This window comes from Tachypleus tridentatus, chromosome 2 (genome assembly GCF_004210375.1).
Source record: "Tachypleus tridentatus isolate NWPU-2018 chromosome 2, ASM421037v1, whole genome shotgun sequence".
NCBI lineage: Eukaryota > Metazoa > Arthropoda > Merostomata > Xiphosura > Limulidae > Tachypleus > Tachypleus tridentatus.
The window spans coordinates 151,582,943-151,601,819 of record NC_134826.1 but is presented as its reverse complement, the minus strand read 5'-3'; the positions used below and the strand labels follow the sequence as shown (position 1 = coordinate 151,601,819).

Below are 18,877 nucleotides of genomic sequence, written 5' to 3'. Positions count from 1 at the left end.
AAATTTTTTCTCATCAGAGAACAAAACCTTCATCCACTTTTCTTAGTCCCATGTTTGGTGCTTCTCAGCAATTTTTAAGCGAGCTATTTTGTGGTGTGGAAGGAGATGTGGCCTATAAATACGTTTGCGGTTTTTAAAGCATTTTTCTTGTAGATTCCGTCTTATTGTTCTTGAGCTGCATTCTGCATTCGTAAGGGCCTTAGTCTGGTTCGACGATCGGCTGATGTCTTGCCGGACAACCCGTCGAATCATCCTGATCAACACCAGCGAAATTTTCTTGGGCCGACCACTTGAAATTCTCGTTCCGTATCTTTTAAGAGTCTTTTAAGAAATTTGCCACAAATTATTTTTCACGCTCAATCTCATCAGTGATGACTCGTTTAGAGAGATCTTGCTTTTACAGCTCAACAATTCTACCACGTTCAAACTCTGTCAACTTTTATCTTTTGCCATGTTTTTACCCAATGTAACACAAGAGATGTCAGTGGGAGATGTTGACAACGTTTATGATTGAACACAAATGACTAAATTTCGTTAGGTGTTTACCGATTAACGCTTCGTTTCAGTACGGTCTTAAACTTTTGACCAGCTAGTATTAAGGCTAATTTCATAGTGTTCACAATTTCTCTATTAAATTGTAAAAACGTTTTTTATTTTTATTTTCATCTTTCGAAGCTCTACTCAAATAAGTGGTTGAGTGTAACAACGCAAAATACATATTTTTTTCTTTATGTTCATTGGCCTTAAGATTTTGTCCAACAGTGTATATTAATACAGTTGTTGAGTTCATACCATTCAGAGTTTATTTTGGAGTAATATTTATACTCCTTATCCACAGCCACTATGTTAAGTGTCTGCAACTGTCAAAAAGTGGTAACTACAACATCCTCGTTTGTATCTTATTCTCTGTGATTTTCCACGACATCCCAGCCTGTGTGATTCAACACATTCCTATAGTTGGATAGCATGCATCAGTTTGTACACGCTGACTGACGTTCTTTACAAATATGTCAAATTGGTTTACGTCCCCCCACTGATTTCACTGTACACAATACGTTTTGGTATTGATTTACAGTCTAGTGCTGCGAATAGGGCTGCTATTTCGATAAAGTCAGTAATACCCTACCATCCAGTTAGACCGTAAAATGGTCCAGCATGGCCAGGAGGGTTAAGGCGTTCGATTCGTAATCTGAGAGTCGCGGGTTCGAATTCCCGTCGCATCAAACATGCTCGCTCTTTCAGCCGTGGGGCCATTATAATGTTACTATGAATTCCATTATTCGTTGGTAACAAAGTACCCCAAAAGTTGACGGTGGGTGATGATGACTAGCGGCCTTCCCTCTAGTCTTAAAGTGCTAAATTAGGGACGTCTAATGCAAATAGCCTTTATACAGCTTTGCGCGAAATTCAAAAACAAACAAACAAGACCATAAAATTAAAATGTTATAACATCCAGAAATGAAGCTTATTGATAATGACAGATATGAAAATAGAAACACTTTAGACACTATTAATAATAAATTATTTTTGTTTGGAAATATCATATCATCTTTAATTAATGTGACACATGGGATAATATATAGAATTTTAATGCTTTACAGGAATATTTATGGAACTATTTGAATCCTTTTTAATTTACTATATATAACCTAAGTTAGTTTATTTATATCAGTGATACCATAATTTGGCAATCGGTGTTCTACCATGTAGGGGCCTAATGCATACTGTTTGACTACATGTATTTTATTGTTTCATGGATTAAAGCTGTGTATAGACAAAACTTCAGAGAAAGCAGCTGTATAAAATATGCATTAGGTCTTTACTCACAAATTATATATTCAATTTTACCTTTGGTAAATAGAAAAGTCAGTATTAATAAAAATATAATGTTAAGAACTATAATAATTTTATGTAACATCATACAGATTAACATTTAATAATACCTTCACCAACCTCACAAAGCATCTTCCCACATTTCATACCCTGACAATACGCTTGGAAACATCTTTCCTCTAGTGGCAAGTTGGGGAACTATGACATCACGTGACCTCTGCGGTTTCACAAAATGTTTCACTCACGTAAAAACAACGTGGCGGTAAAGTGCAGTTACAAATAAAATTCCAATATAAATGTTTTTGTACTGACTTGATATGTTTACCGACAGTTATTACAAATTGGAAAAAAAAAGATTAGAACACTAAATTTCGTTATTGCGATATCGAAAGAAAATTCAATATGTTTTTAGGAACTTCTATCATGTAATGAAGAGTTCACATTGTCAACGGGTTTCTTGTTTAAAATTTTTCAGCCTTGTTCTCCTCATCCTTCTGTTGCACAAAACCTTTCTTTGTTCTCTCTGGAATATAAAGATTGTTCAGGGCGAAAAATAACACACAAACCTGTATTGGTCGACTCTTGTGGAGTATGTGGTGGAGACGGACTTCTTGCCGACTCAGTAATGGTATGTTTTGTACAATATATTCAACATTCTTTTATAGGGAATTCACTTTTTTAAAGGTAATGTAATTAATAACAAATGTATTTTTCGTCATTAGTGTACATTCCAAATTTAACATATTAAGAATGGTAATAACAAATGTCTTTTACGTGAGAAAAGCAACACACAAACTATAACACATCAAAGTTAAGAGGTATTGGTCAATGAAACTATTAAAGATGTACAGAAGTTACTGTTGTTTATTCTCTACGTTAATTTACGTCTATTTTTCAGGACAAGTAAAGAGAAACAGTTTACTTTAACAGTTTTACACGTATATAGAAATATAAATAATTTAACGCAGTTTGCCAACCCGTTACACTCCATACGTTTACAAATCAGATGTCCAAAAATTTGTTGTCACATCCGTAACAAAATTTCAAAAGGTATTATAATTCATCTAGTTTTCAAAACTCTACTGTTTAATCTATTTTTGTTCTTAATCAATTAAATATCATGACAGAAAGTGGTGTTTAATGATATTCAGCCAAAGTTCCTTCGTAAATTTGACTTTGTACATGAAACAGTAACATGTAACACATAGTTTAACATTTAGAGACACGTGTTGTAATAATATTGTGTACACTTCTCCATACTTGCTATTTCATACAATAACCGCTGTTTTAGGATGTCTCTGAAGTAAATTGTTGCTAGAGTTATATATATATATATGAAGACCCAGTGAAAGTATAATTCCTAAATTTGTTAAGAAAACGTTTATTTATTTTTGAATTTCGCGCAAAGCTACACGAGGTCTATCTGCTCTAGCCATATCTAATTTAACAATGTAAGACAAGAAGAAAGTCAGCTAGTCATCATCACCCACCGCTAACTTTTGGGCTACTCTTTTCCAACGAATAGTGGGATTGATCGTGGCATAATGCTCCCACGGCTGAAAGGGCGAGCATATTTGGTGTGAAGGGGGTTCGAATCCTGACCCTCAAATTACGAGTCGTGGTCCCTGCTCACCTGCAGTCCAAGAGTTAGTAGTGGGTGGTAATGACTGGCTGCCTTCTCTCTAGTCTTACACTGCTAAATTAGGGCTGGCTAGCGTAGATAGCCCCCGTGTAGCTTTTCGAGAAATTCAAAACAAACGAAATTCTTAGCCAACTAGCCAATTATTATATAGTGTCAATACATGCATTTCTTAGCTAACTTGAGAGCTTACAAATATCAGAATTATTTTAAGCTATGCATAATATATATATCGCATATAAAACATAGCGTTCATTACAAACAGTTTAAATTATAACGCTATGCTTGACGTGTAATTATACAATACTTATAAATAAGAATAATCACATAATTTTCTATTAATTATTAGACCAGTTAAATAACATTATAATTTTCGTATGTTATTTATATTCGATTCGTTATTTTAATCATAAAGTAATGTATTATTTATTATTCAGCATTTAATGGTACAAGCTGGCAGAATGGGTTATTAAATATGTACTGATTCTACTGTCAGGTATTAAATAGAACGAACTATCTAAACATGTTTTACATCGATGTATTTTATTTGCACGTGTTTGTTATAAAACACTGAAGTTATCGTTTTATTTTAAGACGAATAGGTTCACAGTATTTTAAGGCTAGACATGGACAGTGGTTAAAGCGCTTGAGTCGTAACCTGAGGGTCGCGGGTTCGAATCCCCGTCACAACAATTATGCTTGCCCTTTCAGCCGTGGAGGCGTTATAACATGGCGGTCAATCCACTATTCGTTGGTAAAAGAGTAGCTCAAGAATTAGCTGTAGGCGGTGATGACAAGCTTCCTTCCTTCTAGTCTTACACTGGTACCCAGTAAATTTCGTGTAGCTTTCCGCGAAATTCAAAACACCACCAAATCAGAGAGTAGTAATAATGCAGATTGTGACCAATAAATAAGTTATTCTATTTCATAACGTCACGAGACACAGCCTCTACTGTTTTTAACCAACGCTACAAATTGCACGTGACGGTCTGGATGTGACTGGAGTTCTTGTAGTTGAGTTTGAAGGACAACAAACATTCGAAGTTTATGAACTTTCAATAGGTCGTGACCATGATGGAACTTCATCTCGTCTAATAATATCTTTATTAACACAAATAGTGAAACAAATCATCTGATGTTGTCAGAAGCAGGTCAGGTAATGTTAAAGTAACTTAAATGATCGTCTTGAGGAAGTACACTTAACGGATTTTTAACCTCATTTGGATGAAACTTAACCACGAATGCCTTGTAAAACTCATTGTTTCTTTGTTAGTTTGTAATTAAATACAGAGTTTCACAATGGCCTAGTTGCACTGTGCTCACCATACGTATCGAAACCCAATTTTTAACGTTATAAAGTATCAGATTTACCTGTGTGCGACTGAGAGGGTGTGACATAACCCATTGAGGAATTTTTTAGTCGAATAGCAGACTACCATCCTAAATGGAAATTATTACAATCTAAGAAAAGAAACTGTTTTTAATGCTGAAAATAGGTCTGTGTATTATTCTAAGGTGATTTTGAGAGTAAAGAGTTTTTATCTGGGAAGAGAGTTTTCTAATTAGTAGAGACTGCGATCCCATAAAGGGAAGAGAGACAATAAGGGGAAATTCGGGGACGTATTGTATATTGGCTAAGGGTTAAAATTTGTTTTTTTTAAGAAATTGCGGGTAATATTTGTTAGAAAATCAGTCTCATAGTCATTATTTAACATGTATCACTCCGCCATACAGTCAACCTTGACTAACACTCCACCACACTCCGTAAGTCAACCGTGAATGACACTTAGCCCCTCGTTCCACTCCACCATACTCCGTAAGTCAACCGTGAATAACACTCAGCCACTCGTACTATTCCACCACACTCCAGAAGTCAACCGTGAATAACACTCAGCCACTCGTACCACTCCACCACACTCCGTAAGTCAACCGTGAATAACACTCAGCCACTCGTACCACTCCACCACACTCCGTAAGTCAACCGTGAATAACACTCAGCCACTCGTACTATTCCACCACACTCCAGAAGTCAACCGTGAATAACACTCAGCCACTCGTACTATTCCACCACACTCCAGAAGTCAACCGTGAATAACACTCAGCCACTCGTACTATTCCACCACACTCCAGAAGTCAACCGTGAATAACACTCAGCCACTCGTACTATTCCACCACACTCCAGAAGTCAACCGTGAATAACACTCAGCCACTCGTACTATTCCACCACACTCCAGAAGTCAACCGTGAATAACACTCAGCCACTCGTACTATTCCACCATACCCCACAAGTATCTTTAGGCTAAAAATGATTAGTTTAATAGTTTTTTTTTTTTAAATAATGAATTATTAACACTAAATCTGTCATAATAATATAGAAGAAAAGTTATCTTATGCTACTGTTATATTCATGGTTTGCCATCATATGGTAATTATTATAGTACTGTTAGTGTGTAATTATAATTTGGCACTTAAAGAGTAATACTTATTATATTTATGTAGTTAATGGTTAATGTTATAAGGTTTTACTTTTATACGGGACAGCGGTAAGTCTACGGATTTGCAATGCTAAAATTAGGGTTCATTTCCCTCAACGGACACAGGAAATAACCCGATGTGACAGAGAGATTTAGTTACCCTGAATGAAATAATTTAACGTATTATTTTTATAATGGCGCCATAAAAGTAGACTGAAGAAAATGGTATGGCTCCCTATCTTAGCATTAGAATGTCAGAAATTCCAAACTTATTCTGTTTTTATAGCTGTTAAGTAATTAATATATTAAGAAGGTATTTAATATACTTGTAACTGCTAATTAACATTCATACGTTACAGATAGTGGGAAAGACTGTTTGCGGTGTGGAATGGACACAACAGGAAATGTGATCCAACCAGATTGTGCTGGTTCTTGTGAACAAAGCAATGTCCTGGTAACTTTGGGTAAAAATACAGTTTGTGTTAGGTAAGAATACGACATTTTTTATACTTTGTACTTCATCTTGAAATATTATTAACCCATATCGTTAAATATCGTGTATTCGTAATTGGATGTACATACTATAAGTTGACCTGTTCACATAATGATCAACATAGTTTCTGCATCTTTTCTTCTCTGTTTCACTCAACTATTTAAATCAATGTTACTTTAGTTGTAATATATTTATATCTAGGCATTAGGCTAAACGTTTGGTTACAAATGTTATAAATTATTGCTCAACAGGAAACAAGATGAACATACCATAACACTATGTGATGGATCTAAAAATAGCTCAGCTGTTAATAACAGGTAAGATATACACCAGATTTGAATATAAAATACAACTTTGTATCACATTTTTCAGTTTCGTTTTATTTAACAGCCTATAAGTTCAGTAAAGAGAAGGTTGAATATCATATTATTGGATAGCTTGTGATAACTTACCTAACTATAGCTTGCTCACCAACCCGAAAGCTGTTTCGAATATTAGACAGCATAAAAGCAACAAAGTTCAGTTGATTTAATATAGAAAATTTTGATTAATTAGAATGTTAATTAACGATACATACAATAGGCTAATTGGCTTCAAATGTTTTCCCAGCTTTCGACATTTAAATAATAATAGGTGAACATGAGCTTTCTTTTTGTGAGTATCGAAACCGGAATTTATTGTACAAGCTTACATACTTACCACTTGGCCACTAAGAGGCTACGTACAAAAGTTACTTAGAGACTGTGAAGACACTCAAAAAAATAGACATTAAATGAAAGAAACAATCTGTTAAACCTGTGTTGTTGTTGGATGTTTGTTTTTATAAATCAAGAAGTTTCTTGTTTTCGAGTGGAACTCTTCAGAAATCTGCCAGAAACTCTGACGACTGTATTAGGGTGTTTTGTGGAGGGCAAATATTTAATGACACCAGACTTAAGACTTTTAGTAGTGAAATTCAGTCGAACTGATCTGTTTGTTAATTACTTATTGATTACAGCAATGTATTCGAGCCATCGTCGGAAGTGCTATTTCTAACTTATGGTTAATATTTGGAATATTAGATGGTTTTATGTCTTGTGGTGTTTTATGTAATGAAGGATTGAAACAAATTATTAGTTTATAAAACATGAAATGATGTGAACATCTTCAAGGGACAGTATAATCTTAAGATAATATTTATCCTTCATTCATAGTGGTAGTAAATTCTGTGACGTCAGTTGTCGTTTAAACTTGATATTTAAAATAACTTCGTATTTGATGCTTGAATTTATAACTAACTGTTTTGAATTACTGATCAATATCTCCATAAAACACGTCACACCACACATACCCTACATAATATCAACACTTACTGGTTACATGCTCACAGCACAATGTTCACAGCAGTATATATCAACATCACAGCACACATACCCTACATAATATCAACACTTACTGGTTACATGCTCACAGCACAATGTTCACAGTAGTATATATCAACATCACAGCACACATACCCTACATAATATCAACACTTACTGGTTACATGCTCACAGCACAATGTTCACAGAAGTATATATGAACATCACAGCAGACATACCCTACATAATATCAACACTTACTGGTTACATGCTCACAGCACAATGTTCACAGTAGTATATATGAACATCACAGCACACATACCCTACATAATATCAACACTTACTGGTTACATGCTCACAGCACAATGTTACATTACAATGTTCACAGTAGTATATATCAACATCACAGCACACATACCCTACATAATATCAACACTTACTGGTTACATGCTCACAGCACAATGTTCACAGTAGTATATATCAACATCACAGCACACATACCCTACATAATATCAACACTTACTGGTTACATGCTCACAGCACAATGTTCACAGTAGTATATATCAACATCACACCACACATACCCTACATAATATCAACACTTACTGGTTACATGCTCACAGCACAATGTTCACAGCAGTATATATGAACATCACAGCACACATACCCTACATAATATCAACACTTACTGGTTACATGCTGCAATGTTCACACCCTACATAATATCAACACTTATGTTACATGCTCACAGCACAATGTAGCACACATACCCTACATAATATATATGAACATCACACCACACATATCCTACATAATATCAACACTTACTGGTTACATGTTCACAGCACAATGTTCACAGTAGTATATATCAACATCACAGCACACATACCCTACATAATATCAACACTTACTGGTTACATGTTCACAGCACAATGTTCACAGTAGTATATATCAACATCACAGCACACATACCCTACATAATATCAACACTTACTGGTTACATGCTCACAGCACAATGTTCACAGTAATATATATCAACATCACAGCACACATATCCTACATAATATCAACACTAACTGGTTACATGCTCACAGCACAATGTTCACAGTAGTATATATCAACATCCAAGGTGCAATAGCTTCCAAGAAACATGAGATCGAAGACCAAATACAAGAAACTAACCCCCACATTATAATAGTAAGCGAAACTCTAATATACAATAACAATAGATTTAAAATACCAAATTATTCAACCATAAGAAAAGACAGAACAAATAAAAATGATGAAAACAGAGGCATTATGTTGCTCTACAAAGTGGAGCTTTCAGTAAGAGAAATTAAATTTAGCAGTAGCAATGAACATGTTACTGTAGACATTCTGCAAAGTAATAAAACTAAAGTAACCGTAGCAGGAATTTACTGCTCACCTAACAATCAAATAGATATAACATTACTTAGCAACATCTTTTCCCACAACCAAAACTCCATAGTTATGGGGGACTTAAATAGTAAAAATGTTACCTTTGGATGCCGAAGCTCAAATTCCAATGGTAGAAATCTAATAAAATTCATAGATGATGATAATATAGCTTTGTTAAATGATACCACCCCTACACATACAGCGTATGCCACTAACACCAGTGACACACTAGACCTGTGTATGTGTACATGTAACCTAAGCCAGAAAATAATAAAATTTCAAGTGGGAAAGGATGTTGACAGTGATCACCTCCCAATATATTGTGTCTTCGATCTCGCCCCCCATAAAAATATAACATATAGGAAAGAAAATACTGTAGTAGAAGGCGGTTATATACAAAACTTTACATTATTCACAAATACACAATCGTTGATTAACTGAAAAGAAAAATATATATGAAGGCTTTATAAGCTTTATGATCTATTGTGTCTTTTTCACAGATGTGGACACTGCGTTGGTGGAAACACAAACAGAAGCCTAAATTACGACATTGATATCTGTAACGTATGCGGTGGCAAGAACGAGTGTGTTGGTTGTGATGGAATTCCTTTCAGTGGGATTACGCTTAATGAATATGGACAATGCCAAAACCAAACAGAATTAGAAACAATAAATTGTGAGTACTATGTTATCAAATAACAATTTTAACTTTCTTTAAATTTATATGTCATACCATACAATGCTTCCATTTGCCATTTGAGCAGAAATATTTACCTTTTTTATATGTGTTACAGAAAGATAATTAAATCACCGTTAGGCCTATTATGATAGTGATGGGTGTTTCGCGTCTACACCGTTTTAACTAACAATATAGTTTACTGAACGGGCCTGGCATGGCCTAGCGCGTTAAGGCGTGCACTTCGTAATCTGAGGGTCACGTGTTCGCGCCCGAGTCGCGCCAAACATGCTCGCCTTCCCAGCGGTGGGTGGTGATGACTAGCTGCCTTCTTTCCTTACACTGCAAAATTAGGGACGGCTAGCACAGATAGCCCTCGAGTAGCTTTGTGCAAAATTCCAAAAAAAAAAAAAAACAAACAGTTAACTAAATTAAGTGTGTGTTTTCCTAACTCTAGCTGTGAATACACGAAACTGAAGATCACAAAAGGTGGCACGACAAATCAAAGAATGAAATAGGCCTGAACTTTACAGATTGTATTTTTAAATTTAGTTTTGGTAAAATAAAATAGTAATATTATAATTACAGTTTGTCCACGGTGTATTATGGAATAATGAATTAGGCGCAATGCCCTGATATTATTTATATACCTAAACTTATCAAAGTTACACTTTAGTGAATTATAAAGGACTAAAAAATTCCATAAATATTACAAATCTAGATTATTGTAACACAATAATAAATATTACAATCGTATGTAGGTTTTTGTCTCTTCTGAAAATTCGTTCGAACTTTACGATCTAAATTGGTTTACACGCACACTTCATTGCAACAGAGGTAAACAAAATGTGGATGTAAATGTTTTGTTTGTTTTGAATTTCGCGCAAAGCTACCCGAGGGCTATCTGCGCTAGCCGTTCCTAATTTAGCAGTGTAAGACTAGAGGGTGACAGCTAGACATCACCACCCATCGCCAACTCTTGAGCTACTCTTTTACCAACGAATAATGGGATTGATCGTACATTTATAACGGCCCTACGGCTGAAAGGGCGAGCATGTTTTGGTATACCGGGATTCGAACCCGCGACCCTCGGATTACGAATCGAACGCCTTAACACGCTTGGCCATGCTGGGTCCGAATGTAAATGAACTTTAATACACAATTTCGAAAGAAAGTATTAAAAGCTTATCATTGTTTCTGTTAATAATAAGGTCTAATTTGTGGCTGTAGAATAACATTATAAGTTTATTTACTGACGGTTTTAAGTAAGGTAATGTTTAGCCTTAACTAAACTAAAGAAGGAAACATAACTTACAATGTAATATATTTCTTTATGAGGCTCAGCATGGCCAAGTGGTTGAGGTGCTCGGCTCGTAATCCGAGTGTCGCGGGTTCGAATCCCTAACAGACCTAACATGCCCACCCTTTCAGCTGTGGGGGCGTTATAATACGACGATCAATACCACTATTCGTTGGTAAAAGAGTAGCGCAAGAGTTGGTGGTGGGTTATGATGACTCGCTGCCTTCTCCCTAGTCTTACACTAGTAACTTAGGGACGACTAGCGCAGATAGCCCTCGAGTAGCTTTGCGCGAAATTCAAAATAAAAAGTCTCTTTATCAAATATAAATTATACTAAATAAAAGCCCATATTGTCTTAATCCTAAGACCAATGAACTTTTATGTTACAGTGTATACGATTAGAACTGTTTTCTATTATTCTAGAAATATTGTATTTGTTGCAATAACTATACTTATCTGTTCATAAATATTTTTGTAACAAATATCTTGGAACCTTAAGTCATAGCGATATATTGTTGTAGGTATATATCCGTTGATAACAATGCTAATAATTGCAAACAAGGTTAGAAACGGTAATGAAATGTAGAATTTATGGTATCATTAATAAATAATTAGTATAAACAGCGAGTGTGTAAAATATAAATTAATATCTTTAGTAAAACTTGCAAATTATTTTAGCTCTTGTATTGTTTGTTTTTGAATTTCAAATCGCGCAAAGCTGCACGAGGGTATGTGCGCTAGCCCTTCCCAATTTAGCAGTGTAAGAGTATAGTTTTTGTTTGTTTTGGAATTTCGCACATAGCTACTCGAGGGCTATCTGTGCTAGCCGTCCCTAATTTAGCAGTGTAAGACTAGAGGGAAGGCAGCTAGTCATCACCACCCACCGCCAACTCTTGGGCTACTCTTTTACCAACGAATAGTGGGATTGACCGTCACATTATACACCCCCACGGCTGGGAGGGCGAGCATGTTCAGCGCGACGCGGACGCGAACCCGCGACCCTCGGATTACGAGTCGCACGCCTTACGCGCTTGGCCATGCCGGGCCATAAGAGTAGAGAGAAGGCAGCTAGTCATTACAAACTACCACCAACTCTTGGGTTCCTCTTTTACCAACGAATGGTAGGATTATCCGTTACCTTATAATGCCATCACGGCTGAAACGGCGAGCATGTTTGGTGTGACGTGGATTTGAACTCGCGACCCTCAAATGACGAGTCGAACGTCTAACCTACCTGGCCATGCTGGGCTTTGGCGCTTGTAAAACCTTACACGTACCAAAAGAACACTTTATTATATGTACTTTAATGCTATATTTAGTGAAAACACCCTATTTCGCGTTGATTATTAGGTTGGCATATTTTAAATAACTTTGTAAGTGTTTGTATTGTGAAGCCTTTTTAGCGTAGGAAAAAAATAAGCATATTGTTTTCAAGAAACAGAAAAAACTGTGTTTTTTTTCACTAGCTTGCCCCATTAAACACAGGTGCATGTACGCACGTACGTGGATAAGAAAAGTTATAATAATCAGGTGCACACTTTTAGAGTCCACTTAGTATAGTTGTAAAATTTTCAGGGTTCTAGATTCCTTTCTTTTGGGACTATGACATTCACACTTCTTTTGTCGTGTTTTTTTAATAACTTCCCTCATTAATAGATGCTCAGGCGCGCACATGCTTGGATAAGTAATAATACCCAGATGTACACCCACACCGTCTACTTAGTATTGGTACAAACTTTCAGGTTTCTCATTTTTCTTTTAGCTATTGTAGTCACATATACTGTATTACAAACATAATAATAATAAATAATTAATATAGGAAAAAATATATTTCACTAAATCTTCTTTGGTCTAACTCTAATTTCATTCACTGATTCTTGACAAACACTATAACCTTAAGGTGATGGTTTCACTCCCGTCTTCAGTAACAAGTTTAACCTTATGTTCACAGCACGATTTGTCGTTATATTAACTGGAATCAGCTAAGTATCATATTCGTATTCTGTTATTATGTTTTGTATAAATTATGCAAGATAATATAGATGTACTTTTACTTTTATACACTGTATTGCCCTATGAGACTGACTGATAAAATTGTAAATATCATCATATGAATGTTTTTAAAGGTGTCTTTATTTTCTCCACAGCTGTTTCTTTCATGAAATTTTACATTGAACGTGGAATATATTTTTTAACCACATGGAAGCGTAATTCCTTTTGTTACACTTTTATCTCAGTGTGGAAAGTAGACAAGGGAATACTAATAAAATTTCGTGTTAGAAATTCTGGTGTAAGTATCATTTCTGATTTGTATATTTACAAACATTTTGGTTCATTTGACTAACGTTTCCACATAAAAAAGTCTATTCAGAGGTTTATATTGTGGCTCTAATTGGGTTTAAACTTATTTTTGTTTACATATTCTTGCTAATTTGAAGCATATCAACACACAGATAATCATTTTTCCATACACTGGCATGTGACATTTTAAATTATTGAAAGACTACTTTTATACATATATATATATATATATATAACATGTATTTTATCACATAATATGGCGCTGTAATAGGCTTAATAGTGAATTAGGAGAAGCAGTGAAAATAATTAAAGAGTACAAAAGACAAAAGAAAATGAAGAAATTTATTTGTTAATAGGAATTAATAGTGTGGCTTCAAGTGTTAAATGTATTAAGGAAATCAAAATACAGATTTTAATCTCAAACAGTTAATAAAATAAGAGAAAAGCAATAAAATTAAAGACAAAAATTTTAAAGTAGAATTCCTGAAACAGAGTACAGAAACTGTAATGCTCAAAACGTAAACAGAAGGAAACGGTGGAAGCTGTTATCAAGTTCTAAGTAATAGGTAAAAAAGGAGTTGTAATTACTGACAACACTCACATTTTCATGATTACTATGAACCTTTAAAACACGTAAAGATTCTTCCATCATAAAACTTCTCACCTGATTCTACTTTTGTTGATATTCAAACATTTTATTCAACTAAAGTTTGGTTAAAACCCCTTTTAAGGAACTTGTGGTATCAAAGTATGGTATTCACTACTACTACGTTGTGTTTTATTAGCACCTCTCTATGTTTCTCTCATGCTCTACTCACCACTGGTATTGTTAATCCATTTTCTACTATGAGCTAACCATCAATAACGTTTCATTTTTGTGGTGAATCTGACAAGTTATGGTAGCAGCAGTACGAAATTTGTAGGTAGCTCCAGCTGTTTTATGTTGAGATTTCTGTAGAAGCTTGTTGATAACAGATTTGCACTCCTTTGAATTGTGTCTCATGTTGTAACGAGCTTAGCATCTCTTCTCTGTTTGATCTCTTGTCATCTTTGGTGGCATCCTGCTTCTGGCCAATCATATCTAGCTTTGATTTTCACTGGTTATTATTTATATATCAAGTTTGCACCCTCCTTAGGCTTCCGTATAACTCTCCTGCCATCTTGATCCACTCTTCCATGTCTTTCGGTGCTCTTCCCTTTTGGAACAGTGACACTTTATTTAACTGCATAATAATATTGTTCACATAGTAGTTGTACTGCCAGTTCTTCAAAATTATATTCAGAGATGAACTTTTCAGTCCACCTTGTGAAGTATTATTGTAGACATACCACAAACTAAAGTACAGTTTCTTCAGTGTCAGTGTTGACTTCTGTAAACATCTTGGAAAAAACCTTCCTCAGTAAGTTAATAGCACTTCAGTGAGACCACTTTTAACTTGTCATAGTCCGTGGCAATCTCTCGTTTCTCTTCATTTCTTCTTTCTTTCTTTCCTTGATCTCATTGTTTAGTAAACTCTTGCACATCACTGTCTTTTTATGTCCAAGTTACTGACTTCTCTCTGTCCACGTATAAAGATCAGTCAACTTGGTTATATGGTGTGGTTGTAACCTTTACAATATTTTCTCCACCTCTACAGCTGCGCACATTCAGGCAAACTTGTACTGTCGTTTGCGTCTTCTTTTACCACTGTATAATCTTTGGTGTCCCACTAATGTCAGGTTTTATGTATTTATGAACTACATTCTTTACAGTGTGTGTCTTTGTCTCGTCAGCAATAAATTTCAACAATATACAAAGAGCACAGTCCACATGTTTTATAGTGTATTAAAAACAAATTAAACATATATTTAAGAAAATGTGCCTCACTCTTGGTTACCACAGCAGTATCTATAGCTTTAAATAATTTTCTCTCTCTTTTAATCAAACTACACACAGGTTTGTTCAATTACTCAAGAATGCAATTGATAGGACAATTTATTTTTCTGTATTCTGTTCTTACAACAGTATGTGATGAATTCACTTTAAGAAACTTTTCAACTAAACTGACAAACACAGTCTATATCTCTCACTAACTTTAATTATTTATATTTATAAATTGCTAAACTGAGGCCTAGCACTTTTTACGCTTTGTGAGATATTTCTATATAACAATAATCAATAAAAACAATGAGAAAAACTTGTAAGGTTCAGTAATTTGACATAATAATAGTTTAATGTGCAACTCTGATGTCGAGAAGTGCAGTGAATAAATTGCACCAAAACTTGTAATTGGCCCAGCTCTTCTGGGGCTGGGTTAGGTTTGGTACATACCTTTTGAAGTTTTATTGACAAGGTATAGAATTTCTGATTGATACCAGAGCTGTTAGAATAAGCTTTATTTCAGTTAAATATTAAGATACAGAATTGGGTGTCTACTGTATTCACTACATGCATCAAATCTTAATTGTACTATCACTGGTCCTCTGGCTTAATGACACAATGAGTCAGTATTTGGTTTACAAACTTAACAGTGCAAAAACATGTGGTTTGATTTCCCACATGAAGGATAGAGTGGAATCAACCCTTTGCATAGATTACTCTTAACACAAAATAGAGCCTTAAGCTAAAGGTTCTTTATCAAACATTTTGTTCCTTGGTGAATCAGTAATTAATCTAATGACTTACTGGGCTAAAATCCAGAGTTTGGCTCAGTGTCATAGACAGAGCATTGGGCCACACTGAGTAGCTTTGCACTAAAGCAGAAAAAGTCAAATGTTTCCTTCATTGTAGATAAAACTATAAAAAGTGATTAATTACAATATTTATTTTTGTGACAGATTTGAAGACAATTACAATTTAGTGTCAAACTTTTTATCCTTTGGTAGAGTTTTGAGGATGATGACTTCATGAGATGAATCTATAAGCTTATGCCTTATATTTCTATTGGATATTAACGTATTCAACTGTTGTACTATAAATATAATTGATAACATTGAGTATTTGTATACTATTAATGATCAGATAAATATGTATTGTTTGCAGTATATTTTATTTTTGGCTAAGCTTGCCTGTCTAGTACATTATCCTCAAAACGTTTTTACTTTCATAATGAAGTTTATAACTGTATTACTACAATATTCTTTATTACTATCACTATTTGTACGTGTGACAAATCTTCCTACTTCAGAAGATTTTTACTGAAACAAATTGCTTTGTATCTTTATTGGATAAAGTATTGTATTCCATTTAACCATTTCTCTAGTTCCTTACCTTTGCTGGATAAATTATTGTATCCCATTTAACCATTTCCTTACCTCTGCTGGATAAACTGTTGTATCTCATTTAACCACTTCTCCAGTTCCTTAACTCTGCTGGATAAACTGTTGTATCCCATTTAACCATTTCCTTACCTCTGCTGGATAAACTGTTGTATCTCATTTAACCATTTCTCCAGTTCCTTACCTCTGCTGGATAAGTTAATGTATCCCAGTTTACCATTTTCTCAGCACTCTATCTCTGCTGAATATATTATTCTACACCATTTAACCATTCTCTAGAGTGTTTTTGTGACTCTTCTTGGTTTTATCAGTTATACGTTTTTCTGTTATTTTCTTTATATCACTATTGAACAGTCTTAAAAATTCGTTTAGTTTTTGCTTCTAATGTTCTTGATCTGTTTGGTTTTAAAATGGCAGTTTTCAGTTCGTTATCTTAAGACTCTTTCAAGTAATTTTTACCTCACACATAGTAACTTATAAAAACACCACCTCTCGTTTATATCCTCAAAGCATATAATCTGGAAAATCTCAGTTTAAGGAAGAGCTATTCCAGTCGTTAAGTTTGTTTTGGTCTCTATTATTCATTACCAGACATTGAAGTCACTGTTTTGTGTTAAAATAATTGGTGAATTTGTAGTGTTGACTGACTTTCTAATGCTGGCTCTTAGAAAGTAAAATATAATTTCGTGTTTTGTGCTGATTGGTTTCAACTGAAAATGTTAGTTATTTTTTCCATTGATTTTGATGATGCATACTTATCATATAAACTCCATGATAAAAGAAATCACATTACCATATTTGTCAGCTAGATTTATGAAAATAGGTTTGACCGTTTTGTTTGCCATATATGTATTTGCGTGTGTACGTGTGTTAGCTATAAATCATTTTTTACTGATTGACTTATAATTTACAGAAAACATCATATTCCTTCGATAGTCTTCCAAACATGTTATATCGAAATTATATGCATTATAAAGCTGAGTTATACAACGATTGTCCTTCATTTCCAAGTGATATGTACTTTTGGCCAAGTACCAATGCCACGATTGAGTGCCAAGTACATGATGTTTCTTCAGAAGATGAATTGTTATTTGTTGAAAAGACGTTAAAATTCATACAACTTGATTTCAGAAAGAACTATGTTGCAAAAATAACTCCCACAACTGTTTACAACAACAAAAGTACAGAGGTAAGTCGGTACTTCATCATTGAACTAAGAAATAAATATAAAGTTAAGTCTGTAATTCATTGTTAAATAAAACAACAGATGTATAGGTAAGTCTGTAGTTCATTATCAAACAAAACAACAATTGTTTAGGAAAATCTGTAGTTCGTTATTAAAGAAAACAACAAGTGTATAGGTAAGTCTGTATTTTATTATTAAACAAAAAACAAGTTTGAAATAAGGGTTATTTGTCACATTAAATTAATAGAAGATTTAATATAGTGGGCTCTGTTTTAAATTATTCTATACAGAAGGGAAAAAGCTGGTGATTTCTGCTTATCAACTCAATAAAATTCTCCTCATTTCTACCAGACACCTCTTGGTACTTTGAAGAAGAGAAAAGATGATCAAGGAATGATAAAGATCAGAATTCCTGAAGAGAAGTACATAAAAACCTTTATAACTGAATAAAATTCCAGTCTTTTCTAACATGGTGTCTCAATATAAAACTACATCCTCTCATATAGAAATATAACATCACATTCTGAGCAATTATTGTACTCCCAACCTTCACGTTAAACATTTCTAAGAATTTCTGAAGTAGAATAATGACATTTTTGTGTGCCACCTAACACATCCAGTTTTCCTATTGGTCAGTTACTATTTCACTGTACTTACCATAGAACATGTGCAAGTAACTAATGAAATAAAAACTCAAATTTGAGATACTGACCAGCTAAATTTAAAATAACAACCTCCTAACTCTATGATTTGCTGAGAAAGCAATATATTTAGCTACAAGATTGGCTCTGTTTCTTACAACAATTTTTTTCCAAATTTTTATTTAGGACCACTTTCTACAAAGTAGCTCTTGTTTATAATCAGTAGAAACAGGATTTTCTCCTCTATTTAATTCTGACAGTTTTTTATAAGTGGCTTGAAGTAATAATTATAAGTAATAATTTTTCCCAAACTGTTG

The 18,877-nt window shown here is 34.3% G+C and overlaps 1 protein-coding gene across 1 annotated transcript in view; it reads left to right on the top strand.

Annotated features, from left to right (window-relative positions):
• The first annotated feature begins 1,964 nt into the window (after positions 1–1,964).
• Positions 1,965–18,877, top strand: part of LOC143245643 (uncharacterized) — a 39,992-nt gene continuing 23,079 nt past the window's right edge. The window contains exons 1-6 of the mRNA XM_076491992.1: positions 1,965–2,461; positions 6,306–6,432; positions 6,691–6,756; positions 9,699–9,874; positions 13,322–13,464; positions 17,647–17,922. Coding sequence (XP_076348107.1) covers positions 2,425–2,461; positions 6,306–6,432; positions 6,691–6,756; positions 9,699–9,874; positions 13,322–13,464; positions 17,647–17,922 — 825 coding nt within the window. The 5' untranslated portion in view covers positions 1,965–2,424. The remainder of the gene's footprint in view (positions 2,462–6,305; positions 6,433–6,690; positions 6,757–9,698; positions 9,875–13,321; positions 13,465–17,646; positions 17,923–18,877) is intronic.